This window comes from Pteropus alecto, unplaced genomic scaffold (genome assembly GCF_000325575.1).
Source record: "Pteropus alecto unplaced genomic scaffold, ASM32557v1 scaffold14, whole genome shotgun sequence".
NCBI classification, from domain to species: Eukaryota; Metazoa; Chordata; class Mammalia; order Chiroptera; family Pteropodidae; genus Pteropus; species Pteropus alecto.
The window spans coordinates 5,454,355-5,479,660 of record NW_006436810.1 but is presented as its reverse complement, the minus strand read 5'-3'; the positions used below and the strand labels follow the sequence as shown (position 1 = coordinate 5,479,660).

General features: G+C 34.8%; 1 protein-coding gene across 3 annotated transcripts in view; it reads right to left on the bottom strand.

Annotated features, from left to right (window-relative positions):
• WDR7 (WD repeat domain 7) overlaps positions 1-25,306 on the bottom strand; it is a 281,883-nt gene that overhangs the window by 93,842 nt on the left and 162,735 nt on the right. For all 3 annotated transcript variants that reach the window (XM_015590833.2, XM_006913696.3, XM_015590832.2), the window contains exon 21: positions 20,453-20,674. In XM_015590833.2, coding sequence (XP_015446319.1) covers positions 20,453-20,674 — 222 coding nt within the window. The remainder of the gene's footprint in view (positions 1-20,452; positions 20,675-25,306) is intronic.

Here is a 25,306-nt window from a genome sequence, read left to right as displayed (position 1 = left end):
CAGGTATTTTTTTAACCCAGTTTCTAGATGTGTAAAAACAGCACTAAATAAGAAAAAGAAAAAAAAAAGAACACTTAAAAAGTTGTATAAAATCAGTGACATTTTCCTCCAGCTTTCCATTTGTAATTTTTATTTCCTTTTTTTTTTTTCCTGGCTTAAGTTTTCACTCCCATGATGCTTCCCTGGAAGCATGAAGACTTTGTAGGACTCCTTGGTTATCCACAGGCAATATCTCTAACCAGCTGTTATAAACCATCTAGCAATCAGTACACCCTGAATGAAGAAGGAAACAGGCACTGTGTAACCTAAGTGGCTGAAGGAGGGACATGTGGAAGGACAGTGCATTAGGAGGGGACAGAGACCTTGGTTATGGAGGCCTCCTTGCTGCAGCCAAGGACACTTGGATTTTATGGCAGCCAATGAATGGTTACAGAAAACCAGTGGCCAGAGAGAGGAATTTTAAGAATCGGTGATTAAAACAGAAGCCAGAGTCAAACCATGTTTATCAAGGAAGAATGAAATTTTTTTTTACTAGTAATGTTACAAGATCACAGCATTTCAGAGACTTTTCCAAAGAGCCCTCAGAGATCATTCACAATTATTACTGCTGAACTGTTAGGTAACATACATAACCATTTTCTCGGGTTTTGGTCGGTCCTAGGTCAGTCTACGGGCCTAGTTAAGCCAAACTTGTTCCTCATACTTAAAAGAAAATGGTAAGTGAAGAAATGACCACTAACCATCCTTGGCTCTGAATAGTGGAGAAGGGAAAAAAATGTCATATTAAAAAAATACATTAATTAATAGCTCAATTACAAGGAAATTCCTATGGGAGAACATATTATATGCACTTTAAACCAAACGAATTTATGATGATTTATGCCATTACAATAAGTGCAAAATGAATTAATAATGATTGGCCACTTATTTCAAAGTGTAACCAAGTGAATAAAACCTTTTCCCACTTGCTAATGTCCATCAAAGAACAAGGATGGCAGACTGCCATCTAGAATTCTTTCCTTTGCTTTATACGTGTACTTGATTTGATTAAAAATTATTCCAATGCAGTGCACATTCTTCATGGATATGAAATAATTATCAAATATTTCTATAACTAGGTGCTTTGTATTAATGTAGTTATTAAAACTGCTTTTAAACTTCTTAAATCCTGTATGGCATAAAAAGTAAGTCATCATATCTTTTAGTAAAAACCATAAAATAACTTTGTTAAGTCAGAAAATTAATTTGGCATTTTAAAATTCATTAATTTTAGCTTAATCGAAACAGCCCTAATTCGAAGTAATTAGCCATTTCTTGTCCTATAATCAAGAGTATAAAATTCAAATGCTCCTTGATTCAAAGTACTTTTTTTTTCTGTTCGAGTTTCAAATTAAGTTGTATCATATAGTGAAATTTAATCTCATTTTGTTTTGGGTACTAAACGTATTTTGGACTATAGACTAGAATAGGAGATAGTCTTACCTTCCTATAAACAAACAAGAGGATATTACCTGATCTCTTTTCTAATAATAACACTAAAACATTCAGCTGGAACAAGGAACTGCTGAATGTTAAACCTGTATAGATCTGTAGTCAAAGATTAGAAGTAGTTGCCCTTAGTAGACACTAAATATTAAGTAAGTTGTGATATGGAGACTAGAGGAACCACAGGAAAAGTAAATTAGGAATTGTTTTACATGCCGGCATACAGACAAATACCACCATTCTCAATATAAGCACTCTAAATGTTTCTACACATTTATTTTATTGAAGTTGAGCAAAGGAGAAAAAAAAAGATGAGAAACAAAAGTCACTCTGCTGCCCGTTTCTCAGTCTGGACATCTTTGTTTAAGCTTTGACTTGGCTTAAATGAACGAATTAATATTGACAAAAACATCAACTAAGCTAATGAGTTGTTAGTTAAGGCAATAAACATGTCACATTAGAGTCAGCGCAGTAAAGAGGTAATTAGCCCTGGAAAAGCCCTGCTGATTGGAGTGTTGAGACCCTCTGCTCTTAACCTTTGAGTCCATTATCCAACCCAGGAGTGGTGGCTGTGTTAATGGGGACTCACCAGTAAGCAGAAGCCGCGCTAGAGCAGCTAAGCCTGCATTCAGAATTCTGGGATGAAGCGGGTGCTGGTGGGTGTAGGAGACAGCCATCAACAGAGCTCCACGAAAAGCTGAACCAGAGCTCTTTCGGGAATAGATGTTAATGTCAAACAAAGAGAGCAAATACATTGCCAAAGAATTATTTGAAAGTAGATGTATTTTTTAACAAAAGCATACGTAGCAATAGAGAAACAAACAACGTGACAAAGGAAGTCATTCCAAAGCATCCTTTTCTACAAATAAGGATGCTTTGCTCCTTTCAAGATAGAGTCAGATACTATAATACAGTGAATTCCTGATCATCTGAGCTATAGAAGCAATCAAGATCACAATTAAAAATCATAGATAAAAATTTATATTCATTTAAGACAAAAAAAGAAACATACACATGTTATAAAACGTCTGAGGTGTATATGTTTACATGAGTACTTACAAATTATTCCTCAGAGCAGCTTGCTCTCCAGGATCTGGCATTTATTTTTTGTGTGTGTGCGGTGTTGTTTTTATTTTATTTTTATTTTTAATTTTTTTAACTTTTCGCTAATTTTACTGATTTGGCTTTAGGACAACCCAAACTAGCATTTCAAAGTCTATGTTGAAAAAAAAATCAGATGTTTGTAGAACAATCACAAATAGCAGGGCAGAATCTATGAGTTAAAACACAACATGTGTGAATAAAACTCATATTCTCTAGATTAGTGGATCATTCCTGAAACAAAGCAAAAGACCTTACTGAAGAGTACAATTTGAATTTGCATGATGTGTATGTTAACTTCCAAAACATTATCAAACAGGCTAAGTTTTGACATTGCATATAAATATAATGCTACCAATATAAACATATAACTAGATTAATGGACACTACATTATCAGGAAGTATTTATTTTTCCCTTGGAAACTTGTTTTTCTCTTGAGCTTAAAAGCAAACACATCGTGAATTCAAGGTAATAGTACACTGCCATTTATTTTGCATATTTTAATAATTTTATGCTATTTCCTTTTACAAAGAAAATGCTCCATCTTAATTTTGTTATTACATAAGTTTGATAAAAGGAATGGATAGATATGCGGTTCCTTTCCACCACTGCTGTGTGTGTATGTGCAGTGTCTGTGTGTGTCTGGGTGTTAGGAGGGACATGGGACATTTACTATACAGTAAATCAATATGTGCTATCTTTTTTCAGGCCGAGTAATTTCGAAATGGACAGGAAGCAATTAGCTGCCTCACACCTTATTGCTAGTGTACAGTTTTAATTTTTAAAACATTTTCCCTCAATATAGCTTCTTTTTACTGAATCTGCAAAACAGCGATTTGTGGTTTAATTTTCATTAGTTAGTCTTTTATACAATCAAATTTAGATTGAAAAGCACGATAAGCCAGTCTACATTTTCAATAAAAGAAGAAAGAAGTGATGGTGCAAATCAAAATAAGAAATACTTTTTTTCTGCTATTCTACTGTCATTGACAGCTTAGTATAACCTGAAAAAAATACATTATAACATTTACTTCTATTATATATAGAACATACAAAAATGTCCGAAGACTTCCAAATTGTCTAGAAACAATAAAGAAAAATAGATAAGACTGTCAAATAATTTTAAGACTTCACATCTATGTATGAATTTAATTTGATGTAATTATTCATGTAACTTCATATCTTAGCAGTATTCATAGAACAACATATTCAATCATCTTTTCTATCCCAACTCACTTGAAGAATAAGACATATTAGCAAACCATGTCTTACTATGGCAGGTGAGAAGCAGAGTGCCACGAGTATAATTTAAGACAGTCCTCTGGGTGATTCAGATATGTCTCCCACCCCGCACTTTGCCCCGTCCTTTCTTTAGTTAGGGACAAAAGCTACCAGCCTCTCTCCAGTGACTGAAAATCCATGGACAGTAGAAGGGGCCATGAAGTAAGATGTGGATTCTAATCCCAAACTTTCAATTTGCTAACAGTTGGATTTTAGGTAACTTAAACTGGGTATTAGTTTCCTCATCTAATGAGCTACAATGAGATGGAGAACAGACCTATTTCTTGAGGCAATAGGAGTATAAATGATATAATATGCACCACACCTAACACAGGGTAGGCCCTTGACATATTCCTTTTCTTCCATCTCCCTGTGTATAATTATACAGAAACTGTTCCTTAATTATTTTTTTCACAGGTATATTTATATGTTATATTAAGCCTTTAAAATGCACTCTTTTAAAAGAGGAATACTACTGGGACTCCAGCCCTTTTAAAAATATATAATATAAAGCATCTAACCAAACAGTAAGAAAAAAAAAAACTAATAAAATGAATAAATGAAGGGAAGAGAAAGAGAGGAAAAAAGGGAAGAAAGGAAAATTATATTTGTTGACAGCCTGGTAGGTGGCAGGTACTGCACTGGGGCTTTACGTGTGCTACTTCATTTAATTCTGAAAATAGCCCTGTGAAGAATATGTTATTAGTTTCAAATCTGAAGATGAGGAAAATGCTTCTCAGAAACCTTAAATAACTTATTCTAGATTATACTGTTAGTAATGCCAGAATAAGGTTCACTTGACTTGAAATCCTCTGTTCTATTATATTACATCTCATATTTATTTAAAAATAATAGCCTATGTCATATTCCAGACTTGAGATGATATCTGTAAAGGGATTTTATGTTTAATGCCACAGCTGAAACACATCATATTGTTTTTTTCTCCTGGTAATCCCAGAAACTGTAAACTGGGTTCATGACAGCCAAGTGAGCGCTGAACCATTTTAATATGTCCAAAGAGAGAAAAGCCTGACTAGCTGGCAGAGCATCTCAAGGATGGCCAAAATTAAATGAATGATCTACATGTGTTAGCACGTGAAATGAAGACAGAGAAAGGCACACATATTATAACATTGTTTTTCCAACCTTCCTCTGTTAACTCTGGCCTAGTTAAACTGAGCTAGCAATGCTATTTTTCTTCCTCTCAAAATCTGTAGTGGGTGAATCAAATGTGAAAGCAAGATCAATTCTGTTCTAAGACAGTAAATGAGCTTAAGATCAGACCTGTTTCAGTTTACGGAGAAAATCTAATTATGCTAGCTTAAATGTTTGTGTATACAACTATATTACAGAGGCAGGAAAAAGAGATATACCCTCACCTACACCTGCTGACAAGCAAATTTCACAGCTACTTATAGGGTCAAAAAAACCCCCCCGAACCCCAACAATCCAAAAACCCATTTAGTCCCACATACTACACTATCCACATATGAAGCAAAAGCACTAGAACAAAATATCTTCATGCATCATATTTTATAAAAGTCAAAGCTGGAATGGTTCAACCTTCTCCTGATGATAGATCAGAACACAGAGGCCCAGGCAGGTTATGTGGCTTATTCTAAATCGAAGAGCAACTGCGATGGCAGGTCAAGAAGCCGAAGCTTCAGTATCAAAAACCAGCATCCCTCCACGGTAACACAAAGCCTCCGTAATAAATGAGGTTCAAATTATTATCATCTTAACTGTTGTGACCACAACCATATCCTCCAGCGCTTGGCACAGTGTCTGGCACTGAGACAGCATTAAAAATATTTGCGGAATGAATGAATGGATTTAATTCATACTCCACTGTCCACATTTTAACTATCTTTCAAGGTCTCAGTTAACTAAGTTACACTTTATTTACCAAGTTTTGCTGATCACTCCAGTTATTTTTGTCCCTGAATTTCTGGAGCACCGCTTGTTCATACCATTCAAAGGAATACAGACTTAGAAAACTCAGAATTAGAATAAACTTTAGAGATGATCTGGCCCAGGGGTTTCTAATCCTGGGTGATATTTAGAATCACTTGATGAGCTTAATGAAAACACAAATTTGTGGTCCTACTTCAGACCTACGGATTCAGAACACAGAGTCCAGTGGCATGGAGTTCATTATCCGGTGGGATAGCCAGTTCCATTGTTAGATGTCTTTTTTATTATATAAAACTTCAAACATCCACAAAAATAGAGAGAAAAGTATAATAAACCTGTTGTAATCATCATCCAGCTTCGATAGTTTTGAACTCCTGGTCAGTCTTGTTTCATCTATACCCTCCCTCTGTATCCTCACTCACTCTCCTTAACATCTTGAATTACTTTGCAGCAAATCTCTTCTATAAATATTTCAGTATATATGTCTAAAAGACTGGGACTTTTAAAAAACATAACCACAGTACTATTAGCACAGTAAACAAAGTTATGAGTAATTCCTTCGTCCCATCAAATAGCCAGTCGGTGTTCACATTTTATTGATTCTTTCTGGCCCCGTCGCTAACGCTCCTTCTTTTCCCTCTCTCTCTCTCTTTTCTTCACATATTCACATTTGTCTCTTCCATTCATAATCTAAATTTGTCTCTTAAATCTCGTAATCTACAGTTTGCCCCTCCCCCTTCCTGGAATCAGTTCTTTCGCTCCATTGAGTTTTCTAAAATCTAATCCTGCTGATTATATCCATTTAAAGATACTTAAAAAGTGTTCTTCTGATCTCTGTTATTTCCTATAAATTGGCTGAAAAGATTCAGGTTTGAGTTTATTCTTATTCTTTCTTAGATGCTGTTATGTATTTCCATCAAGAAGTATATAATGCCCAGCTGTCTCTTTTTTAGTGATATTAGGATATTGCCCAGGTCCATTAATTGATTAGGGTGGCAAAATGGTGATATCTTACCCTTCTTCGATTATTGGCTAGAATACTGTTACAAAGAAAACTTTTCTCTTATCAACCATTTGATTACACTGTGGTGTAGTTATATAAGAAAAACAGTTACCAGTTTTCAAAATAACACGTTAATTTTTAGCATCAGTCAAACATGTCACCAAGGTTTGTGTGATTTTCCCTCTCAGTATCATTTTGAACTCTTGGATCAAAATAAATTGATTTGTTTCTGTTTTGCTTCATTGTGCATATTTTGATTGTCGTTTTACTTTTCTTACAGTATCTTATATAAATATATAAATTGTTTCTGGATTGTTAGTCACGTGCGGAGGTGTTTCCATATAAAATTAGTTTCCTGTTAGCAGTCAGATGATTTCATGTAATATAAGTAAAATTTCAAGTAGGTATCATATATACTGGATTATTAGTCATGTGCAGAAAGGTGTTTCCACATCACATCAGTTTACTGTTAGCACTCACATAATTTCATGTAATATACATATAATTTCAAGTAGCTATCATATATAAAACAGATTGCATGTCTTGAATTGTACTTAGGGCAATGATATTTGTATCTCTAAATCCATTAGAATAAAAGTATTATATACTTTTTTCCTAAGTATTCATTGTGCTTTTCAGATGTTGCATTTTTTACAAATTGAAGGCAAGACCCTCAACCAACCAAAAGATTATGATTCGCTTTATTGCGATACTTTAAAAACTGTTTTATGACGGTGGTCTAGAACTGAACCTGCAACATCTCCGAGGTATGCTAGTGTTTGACCACTTTGACTTGCAAGAATGGCAATTTCATGTGGTACAAGCAAACACCTGCTATGCCACCGGTCTTACTACCACCACACCTGCGGCATGTGCCTTTAAAGAGAAGAGTCATCTGTGTGCTCTTGGGTGACTATGTACACTTGATATAAGGGGGGCACTAAATGTGAAACAGTAATTTTTTAAACTTTTACATCCATTGAATAAGCATATTATATAATTACATAAACATATCCTATATAAATGTCCATAAAGGCAAAATCTACTTTGCAGTTACCAAAATTAACTTGATTGACAACCTACAGGTTCAGCATAATGATTTCTGGGCAATGAAAACGGCTTGAGTGACATCCTGCATAGAACTGTGTCATACTGCTATACTTTCGGAGTGGCCACATCAATATTTTAGGACTGGTGCTCCTGCCCAGAACACTTCTCTTCCCAGAAGAAGAATGACCTGCTCCACTCAAGCCAACTGCCATACGAAGTTCTGGGAAGTCACAGAACCGACACTGGAGACAATCTGAGTAGATTGCTCTGTAATGTGATGGTCAGTCAGACAAAGCAGAGATTTAAATGAGCTCGGGCTTAATATATTACCTTCTCAGGGCCTGAAATTCTCCTCTAGTGCCTAAAAATCCGAAGGATCCTCCATCTACCAGTAGTGTTCCCGTTTAAACCATTCAACACGAAAACACGAGTAAATCCTCTGCTTGCCATTTTTATCCTTTCCTAACTAACTTCAGAATGCTGTCCCAGGGAACTGACGACTGCAGCAAAAATGGATGGCACTGCAGCATTTTACAATATATATAATGGAAATGAACTGCCTTTTCTATTTTGGAGAAAATACACTGCAATGTCTACTGGGACGGATGATAAGACATTATAGGAAACATTTCTTTAGTCTGATAAACTAGCTAGCAGCAGGCCCAGAAATCCATAGCAATTAAAAGGCAAAAAAAGTTAAATATAGAATTTGTACATCTATTGTACATTATAATCAAAGATCCCATCTTGTTAACAAATCATTAATTATTCCTTATCACTAACAACCCTGTGAAGTAGTAGGTAAGTGCTGGGACATTACTAGGCCATTGAAATGCAAATTTGAGGCAACAGTTGCCAACCATCATTTATGTATCTGTAAATGCAAAATGGAGTTAGTTGTGTTTACCGCACAGAGTCAGAGTTTCGCTTTTTGAGGCATGGTCCAGTTCTGTTTGAAACCTGTCTCTTTTCAGTAGCTAAATGATTACCTAGCCTATATGGCCTTTTCCTAAGATCTATACAGCTATGATAAAAGTACTTCTCAGAAAGAAGAAACAAAATAGAGAACAATTTCTTGGTCAGTCTCTCAAAACTGATAATACTCTAATAACTCAATTCAAAAAGTATTTGCAGAACATAACTGGCTCATTATAAAGGACCGAGTGGAAAATGAAATTTTAGTGATTTGAAAGTTCTGACTTATTAGATAGCATCTTAGAATTATAATGATAAATTATTTCTTCTGGGCCAGTTATCAGTTTATAGCATCTCAGCTCCAAGTCTATCATCCCTCCCTGCTTTGCAGCATTGGAGCTGGACTCTGTACAAACATCTCCTTTGCTGGCTGGCAGAATGTTAAGCTTTGTCAATAGAGGTCAACAGAGGGATCCTGCAGGAGGAAAGACACTTCCCTCCAAAGCAGCTCTGTCTTGCCCAAGCCTGGGGAAATGACAGGCTGCCTCTATAGATCAGCTTGGACCATCATCACATGCCCTCCCGCAGCAGTAGGGCATGTCAGAGCCACCCCAGCCCCATCCCGCCAAGAACTCGGGGACTAGCTCCAGGCTGCTCACAGGCAACAGCAGCCCCTTCTCTACTGGCAGGTTTCCTCAGCACCCACAGGCTGGGTGTCTCCTTAGTAGCCACAGAATGGGAGAAAAATATTCATTTCACACACTCTTTTCACATGTGGAAAAGTTTCTCTAGATGAAGCCAAGGGCAGACTCACAGTAGAGTACGCCCAACGACTTTCTAAAGTCTTAAACCAATTTACACTCCACAGTAAGTGTAGAAGAGTTGTAAGTGCTCCAGATCCTCACCAGAATTTGAGAATGTCAGACTTCGAGTTTTCAGTTTGGTAGATGAGAAATGATAGTTTATTTTGCTTTTAATTTGCATGTCCCTGACAACAAGGCTTAGCATCTTGTCAGAGGTTTATCAGCCATTCTTATTTCCTTTCTGTGAAGTGCTTTGTTGACCTCTACCCATTTTTCTGCTCTGCATTTGTCTTTTTCTAAGATTTAAAAAAAATATGAATGTGTTTAACTATCTCATCAGTTACCTATGTTATAAGTACCATATACCTCTTTGTGGCTTTACTTTGCACTTTTAAAAAGGTATTTTTGATTATAGAAGTTTGCAATTTTAATGAAACAGAATTAATCCATCTTCTTTATTGTTTGGTTGGGCTTCTGTCACATGTTTACAGAATCATTCCCCATCCCAAGGTCATGTTTTCCTGTATCATCTTTTTTTAAAGTATTATGGTTTTAGCTTTCATATTTAAGTCTTTAAATCCACATAGAATTGATTTTTTTTTTTTACTTTGATGGTTATTAGGGATCCAATTTCATTATTCTTCCTCATGGATAGCCAATGGTAACTATACTATTTATCAAAAATTCTATGCTTTATTTCACTGAACTATAGTGGTGATATACAATGCTACATCTATATAGAATCAAATTCCGTTGTATATATGAACCATTTCTGTGCTATCTATTCTGTTCTATGGATCTGTCCTACACCAAAACGATATTGCATTAAATACTATAAGTATATAATAAATTTTGATATAAGGTAAGGGAAATCCCTCCACCTTCTTCTTTAGAAGTATCATGGCTTTTCTTAGGCCATTGCTTTTTCATATAAATTTGAGAATCAGCTTGTCAAGTTCAATAACAAAAACAACAACAAAGATCTTACTGACGTTTTGTTTGGAATGGTATTGAATTTATGAAAATTGGTATCTTATGATATTGAGCAGTCCTATTCAGAAAAGTGTATATCTCTTTCTTTAGATCTTTAAAAACTCTTTCAATAAAATAATTTTTTTCTATAAAAGTCTTGCATATTCTTTGATAAGTTAATGCCTAGGTATTTTATTTATATTTTTGAGTACTTTATAGGTTGACTTTTTTAAATAGTTACATATGTCGAAGTGTTATACATGAGTATTAAATGAGTTAATATTTGTAAAGTGCCTAAAATAGTGAAGTATATATGTGTTTATTGAATAAAACAAAAAAAAAATCATGCATTCCATTTATCTCTGGTATGTTAATTTTAGAATAACTTTGACTAGCTATTAAAAGAATATTGAGTTTATTGTTTGTGTGAGATTTATATATTAATTTGAGAACTAACTGAGATATTTACCACATGAAATCATCTTATGCATCTAAGAACTACATGCTTTATTTACTCAAACATTATTTCATTTCTCTCAGTAACATATTATAGCTTCTTCCGTATTTCTTAAGTTTAGTCTTAGCTGTGGGACTTCCTTTGGTTGCCATAGTTACTGAGATTTTTAAAATATCTTATTTTAAAAATATAAACATTTATCATCTTATTTTAGTAATACAAATATTCACTCACTGTAAAAAAATCTTTCCAACTAAGTGTTTCTAGTAAATTTTTCCTCTCCCCTAATTCCTTTAACTATTGGGTAAACTGAGTTATTTTTTGGCATCTACATTCCTTCTATGGTAAACTGAGATGCAGTCTTATTGTTTTTTTTTGTTTTGTTTTGTTTTTTTTAACTGTGCTGTCTTTTTCTTCCTGGTTTTTCGGGTCTTTGAAGAGTCTTCTAAAAAATGATTGTCTATATTTTTCTGTTTGTTCACTTGCACATGGAAAAGCTACTGATTTTTGAGTATTTGTCTTGCTGAGTGGCCATCTGGATACCCTTGAGTGATACGATCTATCTCAGGTTTTAAAAGCATCACTACCACAGCTACTATGTTAAAAATCCACTATAAAAGAGAGAAGGGTAGAAGCTGGAAGGCTTATCAGTAACCTGGCAAGGGGGCCAACCAGAGTAATAATAGTAAAGGTGGTAACAAGTAGCTGAATTTATACATTTTGAAGTTAGAGCCATTAAGATTTTCTGTTGGATTAGATGTTGTGTGTGAGAGGAAGAGAGGAATTAGGGAAAACGTTTAGAAACTGGAAATAATGATCATCAGTTGAGATGGGGAAGGCCAGAAATAGAAAAAGGTTTCTGAGGGAAAACCAAGAATTTCAATTACCACTGAATTATTGAATTTTTAAAGGATACATAATTCTAGTTTCTCGAGTTTTTGGTGTGTTTGTGTTTTGTTTTGTTTTGTTTTTGAGTCTAGCCCTGTCTGTGGCTATTTCTTTTGCAGATACAGTGTGATGCCAAACTTCAAGTTCTGAAACACACAAAAGTTAGTGTTACTGTACTTGAAGTAAGTGTTAAGAGCCCAAGACAGCCATGAGCCATCTCTATGGAGCCCCCAGGCACTACAGAACATAATTTGAAAACCAAAAGTATAAGGAAGGAACTCTGTATTTATCGATTTCATACAGGTCTTCATTTCATTCAGATCCTCTAGTGGACTTGGCTTCTGGCAGCTCCCAGTTGAATCAGTCAGCACCAAGTTCACCAGCACTTACAGCAGAATCATGGAGACCAAAGCGTAAAGAAATAAAATGACTTAGACACCCTACCATTCAACAGAGTCTTGGAAACTGTTTTCTAAGGACACGTCGGGGAATCTACAACAAAGTTTTCCACAAAATGCTTCTGTTCACTTGTTACTGAACAGCTTTCTGAGAATCATCAAACGTTCTGTAGCTTTTAGAGGGATTCGACTTGATGTTCGCTATTGTTTCTTTCTGATATAAAATTGTTTGACCTTATAGAATTATATACGTTAATCAGAGTGACCCCAGAGCACACATATATTAAGACAAATTCAAAGGAAACATTCTGCAGAGCCGTCAGACCCAGGTCATTTAAAACCAGGAAATAGGAATGTCCTATGCCAAAAAAAAGGGGCGGGGGGCAGGGTTTGACACTGGCAATATAATGTTAACACTTGTCATTGAATCTGCCATACTCAGGCAACCTGGAAACAAGAAATCAAGGAAATTAAAAACTGAACTAAAATTGAAAATCGAATCAGGGTAACTAAATATATACATTAGATGGTTTGCAGAGTTTCATACCAATGCTTCATTACATTCTAGACCTTTTAAAAAATTGTTATAATGCCTTTGTACTACATTCTTATAAGATGTAGATCTCAAACTACCACAAATGTCATAGTGAGCTAAATTCAACATAAGCCCATAAAGCTGGATATGTGTAGAGAATGAGTTATAAAGAAACAACTGTAGCCTGGTTAAGTTGATATAAGGTGGCTGTAAAGAGGGATGGCAGAAAAATAAAGATACTCAGCTTCAAACATAAGGCATAGGTGTGAACTACTGGAACCTATGAAAGCAAACAGAACAACTGGCATAGAGCAAAGAAAATAAGATAGGCAAGTTCAAGTGGCAGCAATAAACACGAGCACTGTATAGTTACAATAATAAATCACATTAATAACTTCATAGAATCCTATAATTTTATATGGAAGTGGCCTTAGACATAATCTCTTCCAACTTTCTTGTTTTATGGAAGAGGAACCCGAGACCTATAAGTGTAATGAATTAACAACAAATGATTGCAAATAAAAGTTATTCTTGGAGAACAAGGCTTGGATTACATCACCAGTTAGGGTCTATAATGCAAGTGTCAGATCGCTGTTAAAAATGATAAAGCTGTTATACAACATAAATTATTTACAAGTAAAAACAAAAGAGTAGTGAAAATTTCCATTTGATCTGAGTTTAGTATGTTGTTGTGGTTAAAATGAGAAACAAGGTAATAAACACAAATTCACCCAATTACAAATATGTAATTACAAAAAAATTTAGTACATTTTTAGTATATTTTTACACAAATCCTCTAGGAACTAATGTGCTTTACCACACAGAGTGGGGATAAGTATGTGCTTCCTCGGCTTTGGAAGAAAAATGCGTCTGATTCAAATCCTTTATAAGAAAGATAACCTTAAGGACGTTACTTAATTTTTCTGAGTATCAGTTCACTCATATTAAATACTGACAGTAATACTTAGCTTCTAAGGTTCTTAGGAAGATTTTAAAAAGCTGTATATACACCTATACATCTCCTCATAGATAGCAGATACTTTTAAAAGAGCTATTTCCTGTCCTTATTCTATAAACATTTCTAGTAACAATAATAAATACTATCATTCAACTAACACTTACATATCAGGCACTTTTATAAGTGCTTTACATACACTAATTTACTTAATCCTCACAATAACGCTGTGAGGTAGGTGCTACTATTATTCCTATTTTTAGTTAAAGGAACTGAGCCACAAAGCATTAAGGCCACGCAGCTACTGAGTGGTGATGTCAAGATTGAAACCCAAGCAGTCCAGAAAAATGAAATTACAAGAAAGAGGTTGAGGTCTCTGAAGAATGAATTCTGAGAATAATATGTGTCATTTGTTCACTCTGATTAGGTCCCATTACCTCTTCCATTTTAAAATACAAAGAAAATTACAATTTGTGCATTAGGGTAGTTTAAATGACAAGAACTACCATAGAACACGTAATTAAAATAACTGAAGGATTCCATATTCTGTTGTGTTTCTTCTCTACTCTGGCTATAAATGAAAATTACATATGAAGTTTTAAAAATATCATAGATACCCAAATTCCACCCCCACCCCGCTTTCTGAATAGGAAGTGCAGGCTAATGCACAGACACAAGTATTTCTAAAACACTCTGCATATGATTTTCGTGCATAGCCAGAGTGAAGGATAACAGTTTTAAACATAGAAGGTGTAATGGCAGGGCATGTCAAGTGGCATCTGAACCAGGATGACTTTCAAAGGTAAAATTACAAATGAGAAGTGGTGACAAAGAACGCGGAATGCTGAGTTAGTGCAATGAGAATGAATGAATGAGGTAGATTCTAGAGTAAGAAGCCAGACAGGCAGGATTACATACCAGTGCCAGGAAAGCCAGGTTAAAAAAATGAGGGAAAACAAACGGAAATGCAATCTCATGGCTCCCATAGCAGCTCAGCAACACAATCTGATGACTTGTTTGTAAACAGTGAAAATACACATTCTTTTGTCATTTCATATCCTTGCAAAGAGCATGATGCTTTCCTCATTGTTGCTGCACTGTTTATACCTTGGGATTACCACTAGTTTTGTTATTACTTGCAATTCATTGACTTTATCAGCAAGTCCTAATCTTGCTGATAAAACATTTGAGATTTGGCTTAACCTTCTTACCTTAAAATTAAAAAAATAAATTCATTATAAAATCATCCTCAACCAGCATTAACATTAATTCAATAAAATATGCATGGTTAGAAAGAAAGTACATGAAGTATTTGGGGAATCATTTTCATGACGGCAGACTACAACAAAATAAAGCCCAACATAGCACCAGAACAAAATAAAACTCTAAATACAGGTTTTATAGAAATAAAATATTCCTTAAGTCGAATCTAACTGAGGCTTCTATTTGGTGATATTATAGCTGAATTAATAAAGAGGGATATAACTCTCTATACTTTAAAAAAAAATCATAATAACAGAGAAGCAATTTATTCTAACAAGCTCTTGGAGTTCTTATCCATTTTTATTTTAATGACTATCTTTTGAGAATTGAATGGAATCTATAGATCTTTTTCCCAGAACAGAAACACAAATGCACATAAAGATAGCATTTTCCATGTAACATCGGTGAGCTCATACACCTTGCTTAGCTGAAGAACCCTGATGTCATTGCATTTCTAAAGGCCCACTGTGGGGAAAAATTCATTTTCTCTAAATATTTCACATCACAAATACAAGCCATTTCTTCAGTACCAAGACGTGGATTTTGTACATGTTTATATCTCCACGGCACCAGCACATCCCTAAACGAATGATCAACAGATGCTCATGTTTAAAGGTGGCCCAGGACTTGCCGGTTTGCTTCCTCTTTTTTTTGCAGCACCACTTCTGAATCTTTCTTATTTGTTGCACAAGAAGACTGTGTGGAATGGTGAAAATATGCTGATTTAGGGCTGGAAGATAAATGTTCAAGTCCGGGCTCGATACTTTTCGCAGTATGACCTTAAAACACTTAACCTGTGCCCTATTTATTGTCTGCAGAAAGAAAGTTTAACCAAATTTCACAAAGCTTTAGTGCATACTGGGGAAAGTCGGTTCCCCCATCCGATAAACGGGAATAGTAAGAGTACTTATTTGATATGTTTAGAAGATTAAATAAGATAATACAGGTAAAGTACATAGTAAAATGCCTGGCACAGAGTAAGTGCTCAATAACTAACTATTTTTCATGTCCCTTGTGCTAGGTGTTGGATAAAATATCTATCTTGCAGGGTAACAAGAGATATGTATGGAGTTGGAATAAAAACCATGTTAAATAAATGGCAGTTCCTCTCTCATTTCTGTTGATAGAAGGGGAAACTGGGACACACATAAGTTAGTAACATGCTGAGTGGAAGCCTGGAGAGGCTGCCCATCTCCTGCCCTCCACGACCTAATGCACTCACGCCCTCAAGCTCAGGGGAGTGTTAGTATATAGTGGCTGATAAGTCTCAGCTGAGCTCCTCTGTGGGATTTTGCCTTAGTTGAAGAGAACTACCTCACCCAAGGTCACACCTCTTCTCAGGGCACCAGTGACTTGAATCCAATGACTGACTGAAGTGGGGATATAAAGGCCGAGCTCTTAGCCCCAATTCAGGACAAGTCTGAAGGGTCATCCCGGCTCCAGAGTTCCCTGAGATCAGCTGAAGCATTCTAGGCAATTGAAATGCAATTCAACTTCTCCCCCTGCCCAATCTTGCTTCTTTCACTCCCCTAAAAGTATTGATCTTGAGAACACGCCTGCATACAAATCTGTCTCAGAGCCTGCTGCCTAGGGAAATGACTTATGACACTTGCCCAAAGTCAAAAAGCTAATGAGAGATCAAAATGGGATTTACTACAGATGTGCCAGCATAATTCCACAATTATGAAATGAGCAGAAGAGACCAAATGAAAGACTGAACCAAAAGACCCATAAGGTAACATTATAAATAATATCCTAAAATATTCTAATGTCATGTTTTGTGGATCCACATAAAAATGAAGAATCTCTACTAAAGCTGGGCTGATGTGAAACAAGAGAGCGTCCATTCCCACGTGGAGAAGAGAAGGGAAGGTTATGAGGAAGGCGGCTTTCTATCTCACTTCAGAAGCAGAGACTAATGGGACAAAAAGGCGTTTTAAAAACAGAGTAGTTCCCACCTTTTATTTTACACCAGAGGAAACTGCAACCTAGAGGGGTACTTCACTTACGAAGGGCACAAAGTAATAGAGTGGCCTAGTCCAGGCCTCTTCACCAGAGTCCTTCAGCTTTGTCTTCAATATGTGATTCTGACGTTTTATGTAAAGTATAACACCCACGAAAGATTCATATATATTTACTTCTAAGTTTAAAATGTATTATAAAACTAAATATGACTTTTGAATGAAGCGTTAGTGTCACTCTTGGCTCCCATCAGTGTGGATAGGAATTTGACTAGGTTATGAGTTTTCACAGAACAGTTTTATGAAGAAGCTTAGAATTCACTATCTGTAGCTCTAACTACATTAGCAGTTAAAGTTCATCAAACATTGCATCTTAATTGCCTTATCTCAAAATGAGGATACTAATTATCTCATTCAATAGGATACCTTAAAGACTAAATATTTAATGGTACCGATGCAGTCTAAATGCCACATAAAGAAATAACATGACAATATACATGGCAACTTCTAACAGGTTAACATTATAACTGGTTAATTTTATACATATCTGATTGAAAAGAGCCTAAGTAAGACAGAGAACATTTAGACATCTGTTTCCAATCAGGAGAGCAAGATTTAATCTGATAATTATACATTTACTGAAAACATCCCAATTCAAATAAGAAAGGTCTTGCAAATCTCTATCATAGGCAAATTTACCAAGAAACCTAAGACCTTTGATGAAAGGGTAATGGAATGGAAGTTAAAAGCAAATTCATCATTACCTTTATAATGTTTTATAATTATTAAAATAAAACATGGCAGCCATAATAAATGAGGAAAATATCAAGGACATTTTACACATTTTAAACTAATAGGTACTAACTATATTACTCATTTTTCTATAATATTTGCTTGCTAGAAAACTTTCAACATCTGTCTTTTAGTTCAATGAAATAATCATAAATATGATTTGCTAAGAAGCATTAACTTTTGCCCTTTGCACATCTAGTCTTTTATGCAAAATACTCAAAAGAGCAAACTTGGTTCTAAAACACTTAAATATTTAAAATGTTTGGGTATATTACATTTACTTTGCTTGGAAAAGCTAAGGAGGCCCCATGCAAAAGCCCCTCCTCATAGCACAGCTTGGCCCAGGGGTTCTCTCGTGCCAGAAATAAGCTTTAGGACCCCTTTACATGTGGTTTAGCTCCCTGTCTTTTAACAAACTAAAAGAGCAGTCCTAAGACTTCATTTCTTTTATCAATTCCCAAGGCTTCTTTGAAAAATCTCTATTTCTAGTCTGCCATAGCTTTTTAAATCCCTCTTTTCTCTTAACCCAGTTTTTCTTTTTCTAGTTACAGTAGTGAGAATTTGCAGATGAAATTATTACAGTTAAAAGAAAAGACATACAGAAGCAAATGTGTGAATATTAGAATTTTATGTAAAGATCAATTGTGGTTAGAAAAGGGATGATAATAGTACTAGTCTAGCTAACTAAGATAATATGGTATAAGCTAATCTGCCTAGCAACCAGCCAATGGTTTGGGTGGAATAGTCACCAATTGATTATTTTATAATGTATATTGATAGATAAATACTTATACTAAGCTAGGGGAAAATTCCAGAGAAACAGCATTTATGTTCACTTTCCATGCAGAAAAATACAGAAAAACACTGTTCAGAACATATTGGACTAAATTTGTGGTCTTCAAAATAATTGACCTCCTTCAAATGGGAGCATCTTAAGACTTTTCAAGGAATAGTTTAAAAAGCACAAATAGTTTTAATGCACAGTTTAAAGAAATTAACTTCTGGATGCTAAATATGGAAATGACCACCTTCCCTAAAACTGTGAGAATAGAAATTATCTCTTTTCAAGGAAAATCATCAAAGATGTAAGATTTCTGACTTTTAAAAGAAAGTTTGTCATGTATTTTTTAAAAAATGAATGATAACAGATATCAAATAGTTATGATAAATATTCTATGGAATATATTAAAAAGGACAATAGTTTAATTCTAAATGTTAAAATTCACACTATCCTCAGAGGCATGGGTTTTCAGGTCACAAGCAACTTGAGTTCAAATTTAAGTTTTACCATTTTTTGGCTGAGCCAATTTGAAGAAATTTTATTTTCTATTTTGAAGATCATATGAGCGGATACAAAAGAAAGTGCTTTTTTAAATTATAAAGTGATAGCACAGGTTCATCATTAAGCCCTTTTCATCTAGGAACCACTGAAAAGTCACAGTTTTACATAATGGTCAAAAGCATGAGCCCAGTAGACTGTGCTGAGACTTTCCTAGAAGTAATGTCATGGCCAGGTTAATTAAACCCTCTGTGCCCCACTGGCCTTACGTGTCAAATGGAGATAACTGAGATACTCACGTTATAGGGCTATTATGAGGAGGAAGTGAGTTAATCCATGGAAAGAGCTTAAAATTGTGCTCAAAAAATTAGTTGCTTTATTATTATTGGTGGTGGTATTGTTAATACTATTCTCTGATTCTCAATGTAAAATAGAGATCGAGAGATTACTCATGCGAATGAATATTGTTGCATTAAGAGCCAACACGAAGGGCTGCTGAGTCTATAATAGGACTTTAACAATAAAAGCCACTAATAGAGCTCCTTGGTTTCACAGCAAAAGTATGTGACAATGATCCAGTGAAGTTCTCTGCTGTAAGAGAACTACCAAAGTAACATGTATCTTCTTCCTTTTCTTAAAGGCCCAAAACCTAAAAGAACATATTGCAATTTGTTCTCCAAAGAATACCATGTGATGTATTCACCATAGGATTATATCTGGTCCTTAAGATGACACAGTGTTAGAAGTAATTTTGCAATATGGCAGAACATTTGACCTTATGTAAAGGAGTTCTGACACGGAAGTACCAAAAGACATCTTTATAAAATATCCTTACCTATTATTAACATACCAAACACAGAACTGAAGCAATGTGACACAAGCCCTTTGAGCTCTACTTGTAATTTTTTCATCATTTTAAAACTATTATTGGAATATTTTTAAAATTAGAGGTAATTCATAATTCCTCATTCATACTCTTTAAAATACATATATTTTAAAGAAAAAATTAGTGTTCCACCTCTACCCCTGACTTTTCAAATGACGTTCAGAATAAGCTGCATAATTTTTCAGGAATTATTTTATGTTATAAGTGTTAACTTGAAGTCAGTTTTCATAAATTTTGGCTAAAACACTAACCAAAATGTGAAAACACAAAGCTCAAAAAAGTTAGTTTAAGAAAAGCATTTAAAACACCACGTTTTAACTTTTAAAAAGAAGTTCAGGTAACTATAACATAGTTATAATGTGTCAGACAGACACATTATATACTGTTTTCTAGCTTCATTTAAGCAATGTATTTGAGTTAAAACTCAGGATATGTTCAATAGTCTTAGATTTTTGTTAACAAATAACATGTATTGAGAAGCAATAGATCAACATTAGGAATTTTTAAACTTACAAGTATGTCTGGCCAGTGAGTAGTTGGATCCACCACTAGTCAAACCAAATCCCTCAGGAATTTGACTAGAGCTTCGAGGTCTGGTCAACAGTTTAGGAGGTTCAATTTCAGCACCAAATTCAGCTCCTATTACTCCTAGTAGAACAATAGCAGTGGCTTGTTTCCGTCTTTCCTCATAAGATGTGGAAATTTTTTTCATTTGTGGGACATTTGCTAAGCAACCTGAAAACCAAAAACATAAGAATATAAATTAAAAGAATATCAATATAAAAAAGACATGTGATTATAAAAACATTCAAGATTGCTCATTCAGGAAAGAATAGTCTTTTCAACAAATGTCACTGGGACTACTGGTTATCCACATGCAAAGGAATGAATCTGGATTTCTACCTCTGACCATGCAAAAAATCAACTCAAAATGGATCACAGCCCTAAATATGAGCTAAAACTAAAGAACTTGCATGAGAAAATATAAATGCATTTTTTCATGATCATCAGGCAATATTTCTTAAATATGATACCAAAAGAACAAGTAAGTTAAAAATATTTTTAAGTAGACTTCATCAATACTAAAAACTTTTATACTTCAAATGATAGGTATTAAGAGAATAAAGATAACATATAGACTGAGAGAAAATATTGTCAATCATACAACACTAAGGGATTGTATCCAGAATATATCTTACAATTCAATAGGAAAACCCAACTTTTAAAATGGGCAAACAATTTGAATAGATAATTCTTCAAAGATATATAAATGGCCAATACACACATTAAAAGATGCTCAATATCACTGGTCATTAGGAAAACGTAAATCAAAACCACAATGAGATACTACTTCATATCCACTGGAATAGCTGTAATTTTTAAAAAACAGACCATAAATAACATGTGTTGTCAAAATAATACAGAAATTGAAACCCTCATTGCTGCTAGGAATGTAAAATGGTATAACTACTTTGGAAAACAGATTGGGAGTTCCTCAAAAGTTAAACATAGAATTACATATGGCCTAGCAATTCCACTCCTGGGTCTCTACCCAAGAGAAACGCAAACGAATGTCCAATCAAGGACTTGTACATGCATATACACACCAGCATTGTTCATAACAGCCAAGAAGTGAAACGACTCGAATGTCCATCAACTGATGAATGGATAAACACAATGTGGTATATCCATTAATAAAATACTATTAAGCAGTTAAAAAAATGACGTGCTGATACATACTGCAGTGTGGATAACCTTGAAGACATTATGCTAAGAGAAAAGTCCTCACAAAGGGCCATATAGTGTATGACTCCGTTTACATGGAATGTCCAGAACAGGTAAATCTATGTAGACAGAAAGTAGACTAGCGATCGCCTAGAGCTGAGATGGAGGTTAAATGGTTAATGATGGCTAATGAGTTATTAGATTTCTGAGGTAATGAAATATTCTAAAACCAGATTATGGTTATATCTGCACAACTCCAACAATACTAAGAATCACTAAATTCTACATTTTAAAAGGACAGATTTTATGAAATATAAATTATATCTCAATAAATCTCTTTTTACAAAAGAATTGCTCATTAGCTCATTTATTATTTTGCTCACTAATTTAACAAATATTTATTGAGCATCTACTTTGGGCCAGTGAGTTACAAACATAAAAATAAATAGTCCAGGTTCTTAAGAAACTCACTAATGCATGAAAAAAGCCTGTTCACAAAGGCAAAAATTCTGAATTTAAGACTCAAAGGATAAGTAGGAGTTTGCCAGACAGTAAGAGGGATGGGCAATAAGAGAAGGCAAAGGATGAGAATTTCATCCGGATGAACCAGACGTAGAAGTGCAAACAGGCATTTAAAGAAGTATTTATAACCTGGGCAAAGCTCACCATAACTTCATATTCAAAAGGGATACCAACATGTACCCAAAACATAATGTAAAACAATTTTAAATCTTCATTAAAGTATCAATAAATAGGAGGTAATTAGAGGAATTACATTCCTAACATATAACACTATTTAAAGCTTTTTTTTGCTAATCTTTCTCTCAGTCAAGAATACACCTCATTCATGCTCCCCAAATTCTAAGACTTAGTCCTTTGCTCAGTCCTACCCACTTTCTAGTTCTACTTCTTTCTATAAATGGCCTACCTTTTAATTTTTGTTTGGTATTTATTATGCAATATTACAAACATCCAAAGAATACCATGATATACATGTACACGATCAACTTTATATAATTTTAATGTTTTTCCATAGGTGATGAATTTCAGAAATTTTAAAAATTAACTAATGTAAATATAAATGAAGTCTACTATGGATTGTGTCTTGACCTTACTACCCCTTCTTCATGTTCCAGAGAGCACCACGATCCTGACCTTATCAAATGTTTTTTATCTATTATATAACCATATCAGTGTTATCTGAAATGTTATATATTTTCTGTCCTTTAACTATGCTTGCATTACTGGGATAAACTCTGGATGGATGGATGGATAGACGGACAGACGGATGGATGGATGGAAGGATGAATGGATGAATGGACAGATGGATGGATGAATGGATGTTGATTGATCGATTGGTAGGCAGGTAGATAAACAGACCAATACACAGACTCTGAACTAAATTTGCTAATAGAGTTTTTTACATTTATGTTCATAGATGAGATTGGACTATAATTTTTTCATGTACTATTCTTGCTGGGTCTTAGTAGCAATATGATAAAAGCCTCAAAAATTGGGTTAAGTAACTTTCTCTTTCTAGTTTTTTGAAAAGTTAAAGGATTCTTGACGTTTGATGAAACTTTCCTCTACAATTATCAAGGCCTGTGTCTTAGGACACTCTTCCTGGAGTCAGCGGGCAGGGTACGAAGGTGTGGGGGAGGAGCAGGGTGGAGGGAAAAAATATTTTAAATTATGAATTCATTTTTTGTAATAGTTACTTATTTAGTCTGATTTTCCATTTCTAGAGTCACTTCTGACAGCTTATAGTTTTAAAACAATTATATATGTCATCTAAGTTTTTAAATTTATATTGATGTGAAGTTTACAATATTCTCTATGATTAAAAAACCTCAATTCTATCAGTTGCTACAAAGAGATTATAATCCCTTTATTTGTGCCTTTTCTTCTATTATTTTTCATGCTTTTCTTGATCAATTTTGCTAGAAATATATATTTTTTTCAAATTTTCCTAAAACTTTGGTTTTGATTTTATTGTTGTACTGCTTTCTATTTCACTAATTTCTGATGTTATTTTTACTGTTTCTTCTTCCCTTTTCTTTAGGTTTTCTATTTTTTCTCTTTGTTTTGTTTTTAGGTTGAACATAACTCACTTTCATTGTTTTCAGTTACGGTTAACACTGTCTGTCGCATAGTTAAGATCCATTTTCTTCTTCTCCTTTTATAATACCACCTCAATTTTAACTGAGGAGCAATGTACTCATATCCTTTCAATGTCCTTCCAGGAACTGAGGAAGCCATAGCCTATCTCCTGGCTTTAGGCTTTACTCATGATATATTTTAAGTCCTCTCTGCTCACAGGAGCCAAAAGCCTGCTTCTGGAAAGCAGCTAATGGTTTCAGCCCAGATCATTGAATTTTATTCCATTACTTGTCCACAGAGATATCTATCTTTCCTGAGCCTAGTTATGTCTCTTTGGTTTTCTATTTGTACAATTTATCCATCATACCTATATATTTGGTACAGAGGGATTTAAAAAGTGAACTTCTGGAGCCATCTTGATTGGAGGTCAGCTTTCTGCTCTAATATTAATCCATCCAGCTTTTCTGGCCTCTTTCAGTACACTGCTCTACGCATTAATTAAATCAATACAAAAAAGGGCCACCAGAGCTCAGTATGCCAACTAAGAAATTAGCAGCAGGGGGCTGTGAATACTTTTAGATGTTTTGTTTTATTTTGTCTCTTGTTCTTCTGCCTTGTCATTCTATACTGTTGGAGGTGAGGTAGGGGAATAACAACAGGGGAGGCTGCATGGGTACCAATACACAAGAGGCCTTTGTATGGCAAGCTGAGGACTTTAACGTTTGGTTAATAGAAAGCCATTGAACAATTGTGTATGAGGTGATGACATCGGATTCATTCATCGTTGATAAGATCATGACGGTTGCAGTCTGGAAGACAGACTGTGGAGGAAAACAAGACTGGTGTCAGGTAGAACCAAAAGGTAACTCATGCAATGATCAAGTGGAAAATAGTACCAGTGATGGTAGACGGCATTCATTCCATAAGTTGGTCATTCGGCATATCAAAGCTGAACATCTAGTATGCACATGGCATTATGCTAATATAAATTAATGAATTAATATGAATTAATTGGAATGAGAAAAGCAAAGTCCTTGTCTTTACTGAACTTAAAGGCTACTAAACAGAAATTGGAATTGTAAAGGTTACAAAATCAATGAGAATTTTATGGACTGAGAGAACAGTATATTTAGAAGTAAGAAACCAAAGCATGAAAGAATTTGTTGATTTCTATTTTAAGGATAGGTAACTGGGCTGGAACTCTATGAATCAAGAAGATAATGGCAGAAAATGAGGTAAGAGGCAAGAAAGGGCCAGGTCATAGATGGCTCTCATGGTCATATTTACCATTTACAATTTGTATCCTTTGAACATTGGAAGATACTCAAGATAGGGTTTAAGTCACAGAGTAGATTTAGGGTTTTAGAAAATCATTCTGAGACGTATGAAGAATGCTGGAATTGAAGTGATCAATTAAGAGGGGATTGTACAAAGCAAAGTGAAAGATCAAGGTTGGCTTGGTGCTGGAATGTTAAACCGGAGTTGCAGAGAAGTGAACAGCTTCGAGATCAACAGTGAGGTCTGGGTAGTTGATGGCAACAC